The 13,249-nt window shown below is 39.6% G+C and overlaps 1 protein-coding gene across 2 annotated transcripts in view; it reads left to right on the top strand.

Annotated features, from left to right (window-relative positions):
- Window positions 1-3,787: 3,787 nt before the first annotated feature.
- smarca2 (SWI/SNF related, matrix associated, actin dependent regulator of chromatin, subfamily a, member 2) overlaps window positions 3,788-13,249 on the top strand; it is a 63,857-nt gene continuing 54,395 nt past the window's right edge. Inside the window, exons 1-7 of one of the 2 annotated variants that reach the window (XM_063490683.1) lie at window positions 3,788-3,889; window positions 6,319-6,582; window positions 7,206-7,335; window positions 7,681-8,046; window positions 8,461-8,562; window positions 9,962-10,214; window positions 12,637-12,763. In XM_063490683.1, the coding sequence (XP_063346753.1) occupies window positions 6,349-6,582; window positions 7,206-7,335; window positions 7,681-8,046; window positions 8,461-8,562; window positions 9,962-10,214; window positions 12,637-12,763 (1,212 nt within the window). In that variant the 5' untranslated portion in view covers window positions 3,788-3,889; window positions 6,319-6,348. Of the gene's footprint in view, window positions 3,890-6,318; window positions 6,583-7,205; window positions 7,336-7,650; window positions 8,047-8,460; window positions 8,563-9,961; window positions 10,215-12,636; window positions 12,764-13,249 lie in introns of both variants that reach the window. The other variant, XM_063490681.1, reaches the window with a different exon arrangement.

Raw genomic sequence — 13,249 nt, 5'->3', positions numbered from 1 at the left:
AGTAAATGTGGCCAGCTGCAGCAGTCTCGTACCTGAAGACCTGATGTTTGAGCATGTCAGAGATAAACTGGGGCTGAGACCATGAAGGGCCCAAAAAATTCAAACTAAAATTTTCTGGCAACCAATGAAGAGAAGCCGAAACTCAAGTATATGCGATTTCCTGTTGGTGCCAGTTTAAAGTTCGGCAGCAGCATTCTGCAGTCTGAAGTCCAACCAAAGCTGATTTATTAAAACATAAAAAGATAACAATAATAATCTTTCAGAATAATCAGAAACTGTATTTTATGTTGAATGGTACCAGAAACAGAAGCACCTTTCAAACCTATTTATTTACTATCAAAAATGACTAAAAGTGTTTTCTAATTGCTGCTGGAAATATTTGCTATTTAAAAAGTAAAACTGTCACATGTGCTATTCTTTATTCAGGTCCCACTCGGCCTTAAAGAGACAAATAAAGCAAAATAGGATATTTCAAAGAAGAGAAAATTGAAGAGGCCTTCTTTGCATTTCTACTTGAATGTTCTTTTGTTTGACCCTTTATTTAAAAACCTTTAGACTTTGAATAAATTGTCATGCCAGTGATTCCCCGAAGCCTTTTACGGAGGGTTTCAAGGTGAATGGAAGCCACAACCACTAGTCCTTTTACTGACAAATGACTGCGGCCAAGCCCTTTCCTGGCTCGGTGAATTTGAAGGGGGTGGTGGCTTTCACCACAAACTTAATTAGGTTTGTTTATTTGGATAAAATTTACATTCAGGAACCCTGTGCACATCCTTTATAAGGACACGTAAGAAAGGGCAGAATTGTTAAGGAGGGGAAGTTAGGACAAAGTTTCGTGAGCAGCTTTGTTTATCGATCTGTGGGGTGCAGGCCATTCAAATGATGGCTGGTCAGGCCTTTGAATACCTTTGAAGGTCATCAGAGTGTCACTGCTCGTGCACAGATAGCTTACATCAAATAAAACTATTTTTTCAAAAGACTGAAATTTGAAAAATAATCATTAACATGTTTTTAAATATTTGATTTTTGTTGCAAATCCTGTTGATTACATTTGAAAATAACTGTAAAACAGACGGGTTTTGTGCATATTTGTAGGATCTGGTGGATCTTATTTTTTATCTACTGTAAAAAATGAGAAATATAAACTTTCTAATGTGAAGCACATGCACATTTCTTCCTTTCAGCAGAAGACTGCCAAAAGGTTTTGGGTGTGGTAAAAAAAAAGCCAACGGGGCGTTAAAATAATTTACTTCCCTGAGTGGTTCTGAAAGCCTGACAGCACCAGTGTGTAGAAAGAGTCAGCCTGGAAGTAATCCCAGAGAAATATTTTGAATATATTACCATGCTGAAATAGGCTGTAATCGTTATTAATCGTTATTTTAATTCATTTGGATAAGATACACTTCATGTAAATGCTGACAAATTATGAACTGTACAATGCAGAAAAAAATAATATATACTCTGAGTTTAAATAAACAATGTTCAGTAAAAACAGCTTTATCTTTTCATAATGAAAACAAAACACAGTTTCTGATATCAATAGGATGCAAATGGAGCTTTGCTAAACCCGTGCATTATTTGCATGGCTTGCCTTTAAACTCTGCTATCGTCAGACTTGCTAAGTTGGTAAATGTAAATGTGTGCTGTAGTACTCAGTCACTCTGGATTTGGCGTGTTTGTTTAGAGCCCAGGTGTGCGGTTCTTCACAGGTGCTTGTGTCAAAGCAGGAGGCCGCTCACTGAGGCATCCGTTGGTCAGTGTCTCCATCTTGTGTTCACTTCACAGACTGCACGCAGGAGCGCTTTCCTTAAGCTGCTTTAATGTTACCACAGTAACAGTGTGCAAACACTGTGGTGTCTAATGTAGTCAGACTGTGTACTGTGACTGACGGCTGACAGCGACATGATCTCTCATATATTGTGGAGTTTTTAGCTCACGATATAAAGTCCATAGAGACCATTGTTGTTGTGATTTGACACTATGTAAATAAAAATGAACGGAAGGAGTTTAAAAAAAAGACAACTACAAAAACTAACCAACAACATAAAGAGTTCTATGAGAAGAAATGTGCAACAGTCTGCACGTTGTTAGATTTGATTTAATCACTTAGTTAATATATTTTAAAGAAGATGATGCTTCAAGGAGAGGAGAGCTGTGCTGACTCAGTGCAGCCGTTTTGTCTGATTGCTGAAAGACAAACACACAGTGATGCAGGAAATATCACTGATCATATGAACAAGTGCCACGAGATGATGGATGCTGCGACGTTCAATCTCACTTTAGGTTTACCAATGTCAACTTACTGTTTATTTGCTTTTATATTTTTATGCCTTTGCGTATTTTCCACTTTTAATAAACTAGCTGCTCAACGGATCCCCTAAAAGTGTGTAATTTGTTATTTGCTATCAGGAGATTTTTTTATGTTCTGTTGTATGAATTTAAATGATATCTGCATGAAAAGAGGTTTTTTGTTTATATCTTCATTAAAGTAGATGTGTATTTATGGTTATATGGAGGAAGAATAGCCAAGGCTAAGACTGATTGCCTGTTTCCATAGAATATAAGCAGCTAGAGTACACAGTAAAACTGCACATTATGTTTAAAAGCACAATCACACTTAAAAAGTACTGATCATACAGCAGGGAGGAGCCTCACCATGATATGCAGTGTTCAGCATAACATTTGCATATTTTTTGTTGACCTATAAAATTCAATTACTTAAGATTATAAAATGATTTATTATTATTATTAGTGGAATATTTGCTGTACCCCTCTTCAGACACCCCTCTGCGTGCCTTTCTTCACATTTAAACTATAATCTACTCACTCTTATATGGTACCTTTCTAGTCTTACTGACCACTTTTAGACTACAAGTCAAATTCTAACCATATATTCACGTAGCACTTTATCCTACACAATTAAAGAACATGTGAAATCCACAGAGCTGGGATTTGAGGCAAGAACCTTCGTGATGCGAAGGATAGTGACAGTGGTAACTGCTCCTTAACCGTGCCATGTCATGGTCATATCAAATCCACGTTGTGGTTTAATGAAGAATCCTTATTGGTATTTTACTGTGAATTACTGACAGTAAGAAAAAACTACTTATTTATTAGGATCCTTCCGACAGTTTTCTTTAAAAGAGTATTGACTGACCCACCAGTGGCCCAAAGCTCACCATCCCACGGATGCTACGTTGGATCAGGCCTTCTGTCCATAAAGTTTGCTTCTGCATGCTTTTGAAGCTTCATGTATTAAATGATAAATATAAATAAAAATTTAAATTAAAACTTGAAACAATAAAAAAGTGACCTTTTATTTTTCCTGCTGTAGTGAAATAGACTAAGAACATATATTAAAGGCATACACGTTACATACATACATATTATACACACAGTGCAGTGCATATATGTGCAGTGTGTATTGCTAATTACTCTGATGTTAAACACAACTATACAAGCAAAGTATGATTTTTTAGGTATTCATTTCAACAAGCAGGGAGAAGAGCACCAACAGATGCGCAGGGACGCCTCTCACAGCATCAAATGCGTTATTACAACACAAACCATGAACCGCGCGTTTGTAATAAATTTTTACATGAGCGGGATATTCGTCCAGGCTGCTGCTCTCAAAGTTACAGCGCTGGTTACAGAGCGGACACACGCCCAAAAACAACACGGCAAGAGTGACAGCGATTCAGCCTATCACCGTTTACGGTAGGTGGGACTTCCGGTGACATTGACAAATCAGTAATGGCGACACAAGAACAACTTAAACATGTCAGCAAAACAACACCGAGGGGGAGTGAACTTATGGACAGCAGTCATATTTTGAAGAAGTATTATAAAAATTTCATCTAATTATCTGCAATTTCAATCCAGCGAAAAGGTAAAACGACTAACGGTGGTTCGGTTTTGATGAATACTGAGGTGTAACTACTGTTAGGAACTGCTAACTGTCCAAACTTTCTGACACGGGCGCAGTTCGCTACATGGAAACCAGAGCCAGCTAACGGGCTATGCTAGCTGACGTTAGCAGATGGCTAAGTTACCCAACGATCGAGCAAAGTGGCAGCGAAAAAACGGCCGAATTTAGGGCTTTTGTGAAACCGCGTGTCTATAAACGCGATACACAAGTTAAATTATGCATCTTTAAATGTTAACTAGGTCATGTCAGGTGCTCGACTTTCATCTTAACTTTGATTTTGTCTGCATATCCGTTATGGCCACCAGTTTTTTGGGGAAGCCATGATCCAATCAGAGTGGGCTCTACAGTTGATCGAGCTAACGTTACTGTAACTGTACAGGGACGGTCGGAAAACAGGGCAGCTGGTCCTCCAACAGCGTTTATCTACGTGGCGCTGATTGTTATGCATGTTTTTCGTTTTTCTTATAGGGGTTTATGACATCGCTGTGTTTTCTAACGGTGCAGATACGTTTTGCAATCACTATGCAGCTCTATAAGTCAATCATGCTATGGGTGTTGAGACCCTGGAAATTTCTGGCTCATAGTGACACTTGTAAGCAGAACATAACGTCAGACATATATGTCAGCTTCTTCTTTCTATATAAAAGAATCCTTTTATGGAGCCTCGGGTTTTATTATTCTCTGTGCATGAGAGCTTTGCCTTTAACCCTTGTGCCCTCCTCAAATTTTGCACCTTTTTCCACAGCTTCGTGGACAAAAATGTACACGCACAAAATCTGCCATAAAATCCTCATTAAGCAATAATATTTCCGAGTTTTTTCGTAAATCACCAACTTTAACCTTTTTCAAAATGTTAAATTATTTTCTGAATTTTAACCCTTTAAATGCCGGTTTAAAGGGCCGTTTTTTGTGTAGTGCACATGTATAATCAGAATCAGCATACTTTATTAATCCCTAGGAAAATAATGTGGGTTACAGGTGCGCCAGTACAGTAACATTAACAAAAAGACTAGACTATTTAACAATACAATATGTTAAGATATAAGGAATAATACACACCCAATCTGCCATAAAATCCTCATAAAGAAATATATGTTTCTGTCTTTTATTTTTCATAAATCGCTTAATCAACTGGACGTTGAGCCTGAGTATTTTGGATCATATTTGTTCATATTTCATATGTTCTGTTGTGTTTTCAGTGTTGTTGCAGTTTGCATAATCAATGTTCCAATTAGATGTTGTTTCACACACACATCCATACAAATCACTCTTGGGGCTCCCTGGTGGTCACAGGGCTCCATAATACAACTGGCAAAAATACAAGAATTTCATGCATTGGTCTACCATGGGGAAATGGTTGAATATGGTGAAGTACAGTAAAAATGTCAAATATTACTGCTTTTCTTCCAAATGAAACATTGACATTAAAGAATGCATGGTTTTATACTGCTATGCAGAGAGATTAAAAATGTTGTTTCAGTGGAAGTGAATGAGGCATTTTTGTCCACGAAGGTGTCGAGAGGGATTATCAGGCACTACACAAAAAATAATAGTAATGGAATTCAATCAATTTTGCTGCTGATGTTTGACATTTCCAAGACTCTAATCACCACCAATATCCTATTCCCATACTATTTATTATATAGAAAATAATTTGTGTTTTCATTAAATACTTAATAATTCCAATGTTTAAACTTTTATTTAAAGGGTTAAAATCCTGAAAATAATTTAATATTTGATCATTTTGAAAATGGCTCAAGTTCATCAACTGATTTATGAAAAAAAAAAACATAAAAAAGGATTTTATGGTAGATTTTTGTGCGTCTACATTTTTGTCCACAAAGGTTCAGAAAGGGTGCGAAATGCAAAAACAGGGTATGAATGCCATGTAAGAGTAAAAGACACTAAATGTCATACATTTGACTAAATAGAAGATTTCTTGCAAAAATGCGTGCCATGAACTAGAACACAGCCAAAACGATCACCATATCAAAAATGCCCGAGGAAGGTATAAGGGTTAAAAATGCAGCTTTCATTTCAATTAAAATGAGATTCTTTAGACATAATCTCTAGAAAACACATTTACACACTCAAAACGTGTTATTATTGTGTTTTGAGTTTAAAAGCGTCTACAAAGTATCACTACACCCAAGAAAATAGTCATGCAATAAAGAGCAGCTTCTTAGGTTGTTATAATCAGGTTTAACTGTCACACAGGCGTTGAATTAACTCAGTGGCTGTTTCCGACATTCTTTGATCACTGATAAGCATGATTGGTTGTTCACAAACAACAGTTAACATATTAAAATCCATTTTCTGATGGTATGTGCCTCATCTTGTTTTCATAGAATTAAAATCACATCAGTCTTGTTCTCATTTTCCTCCTCTAGCTGTCTGGTACCTTCACGGGTATTCAGTAGATGTCCGGCCCCTCAGAGACATCAGGTGGTATGTCCCATCCTGGCCCTTCTCCTGGGGCGGGTATGTCCCCAGGGCCCATCTTGGGCCCCAGCCCTGGACCAGATCCCTCACCGAGCTCTGTTCACAGCATGATGGGCCCCAGCCCTGGACCCGGAACACCCAATGCACCTCATGGCATGCAGGGCCAGGGACAAAGTGATTACTCTCAGGACAGCATGTACTCTATGCATAAGGTACAGCGTGCAAACAGTACTACAAACTCTGTCGTGATGTCATTACTGCTGAAGGAAACTGTTAAAGTAGATATTTATATCACCCTGATGGATTCAGTTTTTTAAACATTTTAGTATGCTCACTAATAAACCGACCAAACTAAAACAAGGAAGGGAGGAAAATTAGGAAGATATGAAATACTTTATTTATCCTTTTTTATATCATATAAATATATATTAGCTTAGTGAGGGTATACAACATATCTGTTGTTTGATAAATTGATACACACATAAATAATAAGTGTGAATTTTTGCAGTACTTTTATAATCTTTTTATACTCTTGAGTTCATGCAGTGGAGGGTGGAATAGATTTTTTTGTCATGGTAATTTTTAAAGATTTTGGCAGTTTCGCAGTAGAATTACTGATGTTACTTCTGCTTAGGCAGGCAGTTCATTTTGCTGCTGTAATAATCCCAACTTTGGAACTAATAAAGGCTGTCTTATTTTATTTTATCTTATCTTATTAATGTTTATTATTGATATGATTAGAACCATCAGTGTGCTAAATTCAATCTTAAACTGGCAGGACAGTGTGTTTTTGCAGTTAATTTGTGTAGATCTGAAACATATTTTGTGTTTTCAGCCCATGGAGGGGATTAATGACAAGTCAATGGCAGAGGCAATGCACTTTGGTCACATGAAAGGTGTGGGGATGAGGTCTCTCCATAGTGGCATGGGACCTCCACAGAGTCCTATGGACCAGCACAGCCAAGGTTTGAAACTCAAGTCCTTCAGCTCTCTAAGCAGCCTGGTTTATTAACGTAACCTCATCATCCACTTGTGGTGTTAATGTTTCTCAGACATCTTCTAAATATAAGAGTTAATATTAAACAAGGAGGAAGCAGCAAGGAAATAAATAACCCAGCTGTATATTTTCCTCTTTCTAGTGTGTTAATGATTAAATAACCTCTAAGACTCATTGGCTTTTGCTCTGATCCCGAGGTTGTGACCCAATTCTTCAAGGCTTTGATGTGTGGCTGGTTGTTTTTTTAATACTGACAATGAAACCTCCTTTCTGTCCACTTAAGGGTACATGTCTCCCCACCCATCCCCAATAGGAGTCCATGAGCACGCTTCAAGTCCCATGTCAGGAGGCGGAGGTGGACCTACACCACCACACATGCCCCCTGCCCAGTCAGGCCCTATGATGTCAATGGATCCCCAAGGAGGCATGTCCAACATGTCCAACATGGGCCAGCAGGTGAGGGGGTCGTCTGCTTTTAGTCCAGTACAGCTGCAGCAGCTCAGAGCTCAGATTCTGGCCTACAAGATTCTGGGTCGTGGGCAGCCGCTACCGGAAAACCTTCAGCTGGCTGTTCAAGGTAAAAGGAGCCTACCCACAATGCAACAGCAGCAGCAGCAGCAGCCACAACAACAGCCGCAGCCGCAGGCACCAAGTGCCAGTCCTTACAGCAGGCCTCCAGGTACGATACAGATTTATGTTAGTACAAATATTTTGTGAGTCTCTTTGTTGTGAAAGTCTTTGAACATTAACAAGTAAAGATAAAGAAGAATTATGATTTTGTTTTTGGTTCTTTTTTGTACCTTAATGTGAGACTGTATTGCAGAAAGATGCCTCAGTCAAAATATAAATTGATGTAATTAAATAGTTTAGTTTTGGGTTTACGTTGCTATCAATAAATTGAGTAAAAAGCTTGAAATTGTCATTGAGCCCAGATTGAAACATTCATATTGAACCTGTTTTGTCTGACAGAGAACAGAGATTTGTGTGATTAATGGTGTAATGACAGAAAAGAGGCGTGAAATAATTTTCCTTTACAGTTTCAAATTGTAACAGACATATTGTTGAACTATGAAATCTGTTATTGTGTTGAAAGGTATGCCAATGGCACCTATGGGGGGTCCCCAGTCGAGTCCCTGCCCAGCCCCGGCCATGCAAGTACACAATCAAAGCACAGGACCCAAGCCTTGGACTGATGGTAAGTTTGGCAGGTGTATGTGGTAAACCTGGGCTCTGTGACTGGACCGATAACACATGGATGTGCATGTGGCTTCACAGTCAGTCCCACTTTTCATTCTGCCCAGTCTAATCCAACATGCAGTGCCCAACAGATTTTTCTGAATGACTCATTTTTCTGTCAAATGGCTTAAAGCAGACAGATCCCCAAGCATTTACTAAAACTTCAGTTCAGCAGGTAAAGGTGAAGAGAATAATGGTGCACTAGTACTGCAAGAAAATATGACAAGAAGATGAAATATTTAGAATGAATAGCAAAACAGTCATAAATTAAAAACAGATACAGAACAAGAAAATCTCATCTTCCACTGTGGTCGATTTAAAATTGAACAAATAGAAAAATGAATCTGTCAGAAACATCAGAAGCTCAGGGAGATCTTTCTGACAGCTAATTGCTCCCAGGTGAGGACACTCTTTCCTCTGTCATGAGCTCTGGCGTTGTGTTGGTCAGTTAACCTTGTATAAGGAACAGAAAAATTGACCTCCTAAAGCCAAAGGGGGAAAAATCCATAAGATGTGTGTAAGTGCCAGGTTGTCTGTAAACACACAGGTGCATTTACTGAATTGAGAAAACCCTGGTTGATGTGCGTGTGTTCATTTTTCTCCCAAACTTCCCATGTGATAATTTGGTATTTAGGAATAATTCCGAGTGTAGACATTTTTACAGACGGTATTTTTGCCTAACGTATCCAGTTCGTCCCTTTAGGGTCATCACAGTGGATCCATCTCACCCTCCTATCCTCTGCACCGTCTTCTCTCACACCAATGATCTGCTCATCCTCTCTAACTACATCTGTAAACTTTCTCTTTGGCCTGAAAACTTTCTTGTGTGTTTTTAAAATTCTTTGTCCAGCGTATTTACTCTCTCTCCTCTGTAGATGTTCAGACCATGTCCTCTCCAAAGATCCAAGCTGAGCTGTCCCTCTGATGTGCTCATTTCTAAATTACTTCCACCCCCCCCCCCCCCCCCCCCTTTTGTCTTTTATGTTAGTGTCTCCAAACCATCATAGCAGGTCACTCACATCTTGTAAACCTTCCTTTTCACTCTTGCCGCTGTCCTTCCGTCACGATCACCCTTGACACTCGTCTCCAGCCTGCTGCACTCTTTTCTTCACCTCTTTTGTCCACTGTCAGTTGCTTTGAATGGTTGCCCCCAGGTATTTAAGCTCATTAAGCATAAAAAAAATCATGCAGCTTGTTGTGGTTAAAACCAAACTGAAAAAAACGAAACGATACTGACACATAGGACTGATGTGAGGTTGATGTGTTTTAAAATTTTTAAAAACCTTTTGGTACTGAAGGAATTTGAGATTTTGGTCGTGTGGGACTGGACGCAATAACCAAAAGTCTTTGCTCTCCAGGTCAGTGTGCTGAAAATCAAACCATTGCACAGAAGCAGCTCACTCCTGTTGCTAGTGGTCGCCCCTCTCCTGCACCACCTCAGGCCTCTGCTGTGCCAGCTGGGCCCATACCAGGCAGTTCGGGGACCCCTCAGCCTCCTGGGCAGCAGGGGTCCGTAATGCTCCCGATACAGCACAAACAGAACCGCATCACGCCTATCCAGAAGCCCCAGGGCTTGGACCCAGTGGGAATCCTGCAGGAGAGAGAATACAGGTAGACACATTCACATATTCATCAGTGGTCTCACAATAGTGCAAAAACTTCACATCTACACAACTCGTCACATTAAAGAATGAAACTGCCTGCATGAAATCAGTGGCAAAGGAAAGTTTGAAGATGATTTCATGTGTTGAGGTCAAACTGCTGCACATAACAACATGCATTGCTCTGCATATGTGACACTACATGTTTTTCACTTGAAATGAATTTAAGTCACATATCCAAAAATTGACTGTGACATGAAGACTTGCCAGCAGAGTCTGCGAGCGTTTGACGAGGGTTAAGGTTACACGCTTTACCCGTATGAATATGATAATGTGAGAAACACTTTGTGGTGGAGCCCCTGTGGCCTTTCTTAAAGGTGTCTCGCATGCTCAGTCACAACTCACTGTTATCCCCGCAGGCTGTGTATTTTTTTAAAAACAAAGATTGCCGAAGGAGACGTCGGGAAGCCTCCACAGACCTTAATCTTGTTTTGGCCCTAAGGCTTGTTTTTCTCTCCATAAATTTGATGTTGTTTTGATGATCTCTCCTTCATGTTGTCTTGACCGAGCTGCATTGGTTTAGACATGATTAGAGAAAGACTTGTCCTCAGTTCACCTTGTTTGTCCAGTGAATACATTGTGAAATACTGTGCCTCTCACAGTGTTGTGGAACAGCACTGCATTATTGGTAGTGTTATGTAGTAATAAATATACTCCTGAGGCTGTTGAATAATCAAAACAACTTTAGATCTTATTGATTTAATGCAGTTTCCCCTCAGAAAGCTACCTGATGATACTACTAAATAAGTAAAGCTCACAGTGGAGCTGCACCATGGATGTGTGAAGAGGACCAGAACTTGCACTGCGGGCAACCGACCACCCAGCGATATAGGGAAAAAAACTTTCAGTAAGACTACGCAAAACTTGCAGGTTTTATGGTTTAGTTGGACCCAGAGTTTCACCAATCATCTGTGTTAACATTAGGGCTGCCACAAACGATTATTTTGATAGTCGACTAGTCACCGATTATTTTTGTGATTAGTCGACTAATCAGGTCATGCATCCATTGGACGTAAAACGTCCAGCTTATTGCACCAGCAGCATCTGCTCTTATATAACTATCATTAGTTTACAGCTTTAAGTGTTTAAAGTTTGTGCTAACTAAAAATAAAGACAAGATGATAGTTTATTAAATTTTAATGAAATTTGCAGATTGTTTCGGTGAAGTTTAATAAACTCCTTGCTATCTAAAATATAACAGGACACCGGAGTATATTCTCGAGCATCTCACACTTCTGATAACCAGCTGTCTGCTTGACGTTTATTCAGCTGTGTAAAAACTATAACTTTAATCTCAGGCAAACCGATTTACTCAGGAACAAATAAAATACTAAAAAAAAGCCAAACAATAACATTTTTAAGTTATCTAAGTGACTTATGTATCATGTTTAACCTGAGTAGCGAAAGACGGCGGTGGGTTTGAAAACGATTTGCCGGGAGTCCGGTGTTCTCACGGGCTCTAGTGAGCCTTGCCCCCGGCTAGCTATCGAGCTGGTGGGTAACAGACGTCTCCGAAAACGTCGGAGCGCTTTTGAAAATATGTGGTGTCTTGATAAACTGAGCAGATATTTGAGGTTTACACAGCTACATTCTCGCCTGAAAATATGTTAAACGTTTATTTTGTGACCCAGAAAGAATAATAAGAGTAATATTAAAACTAACTAGCTGCCGCCATTGCTGGAAACTGAGCACGGCCGCGCTATGAATTCTGGGACAGAGCTACTTCTTCTTCTTCGGGGTTTAACGGCAGCTGGCATCCTTGTACATGCAGTGCTGCCATCTTCTGTTTCAGTCTGTTATTACACTCTTAAATCCTGCTACTTATTCCTGCGTCTTTTGTGATCTTACAAAGCTTCAAACGACGCGTCGACTATTAAATCAGTCGTCGACGATTTTGATAGTCGACGTAATCGTGACTAGTCGACTAATCGTGGCAGCCCTAGTTAACATGCACCAAAGAAGCTAAAGAAGCACCTGGAAACTAGACTTTAAGCCTGAAAGATACTTATTGAGCAAACACTCAGTATGCACCTGAGGCAATGAGACCATGTGTTGATGGAGGCTCTAATGAAGGTAACTGCAAAACAAAACAGACGTCAAAAAAGTAAGTGCCATGCTAGATTCAGATGTTGCAGATTGCTGTGAAAAGTGCAATCTGCATCCAAATCCCATCTAAATAGTATGATAACATGAATCAAATTCTATGGCCTTAACAGCTAACAGGTCTCATGGCAAATGGATATATCGCCATCGTCCAAATTTCCAATGATGTAAATACCTGACAGCATGCGGTGGCCAAATGCCTCAATAAAACACTGTATGTGTGTCCAGTGTCCTGCAGTTTAACCAAATGTCTCCATAATGTCTCTCAGACTGCAGGCTCGGATTGCGCATCGAATCCAGGAACTGGAAAGTCTGCCAGGCTCGCTGCCTCCGGACCTCAGGACTAAAGCCACAGTGGAGCTCAAGGCTCTGCGTCTCCTAAACTTCCAGCGACAGGTACGCGACAGCTGCAGCGTTTCATGTTTCACGTGACTGCATCAATGTAAATGCATAACTGCAGCGGCTCATAGTCGAGAGGAAAGGGTTCACTTTTGTTATCACTGGAAGTTCATCGGATGACCTGCCGTGTGAGTGTATGCGGCACTTTTATCGATAAATCCACACTGTGCTGGTTTGCCGCTCAGGTATTCTTAGAACAGAGATGCCATTTCTACTGATTTATGTTAAAGGTACATGTACATACAGAGTTTGGAGTTCAACAAAATACATTCATCCACCTAAAAATACATTTGTTTTCTTTAGGCTGGGTTTTATTGTTGTTTTGGTTTATCGACAGTTTCAGAATTCTTAATTTCTCTTATGCAGTCGTGCTTTCTAATGAAGTGGACCAACCCTGTTTTTAAAGGAAGCTCATCCAAACATGTAAAAGTTTAAATAGAAGTCAAATTGTTCATTTTAAGCCATTTGATAAATACAATAGTG

Source organism: Pelmatolapia mariae, linkage group LG12 (genome assembly GCF_036321145.2).
Source record: "Pelmatolapia mariae isolate MD_Pm_ZW linkage group LG12, Pm_UMD_F_2, whole genome shotgun sequence".
Lineage (NCBI taxonomy): Eukaryota > Metazoa > Chordata > Actinopteri > Cichliformes > Cichlidae > Pelmatolapia > Pelmatolapia mariae.
This window is presented reverse-complemented; position numbering and strand designations above follow the sequence as displayed.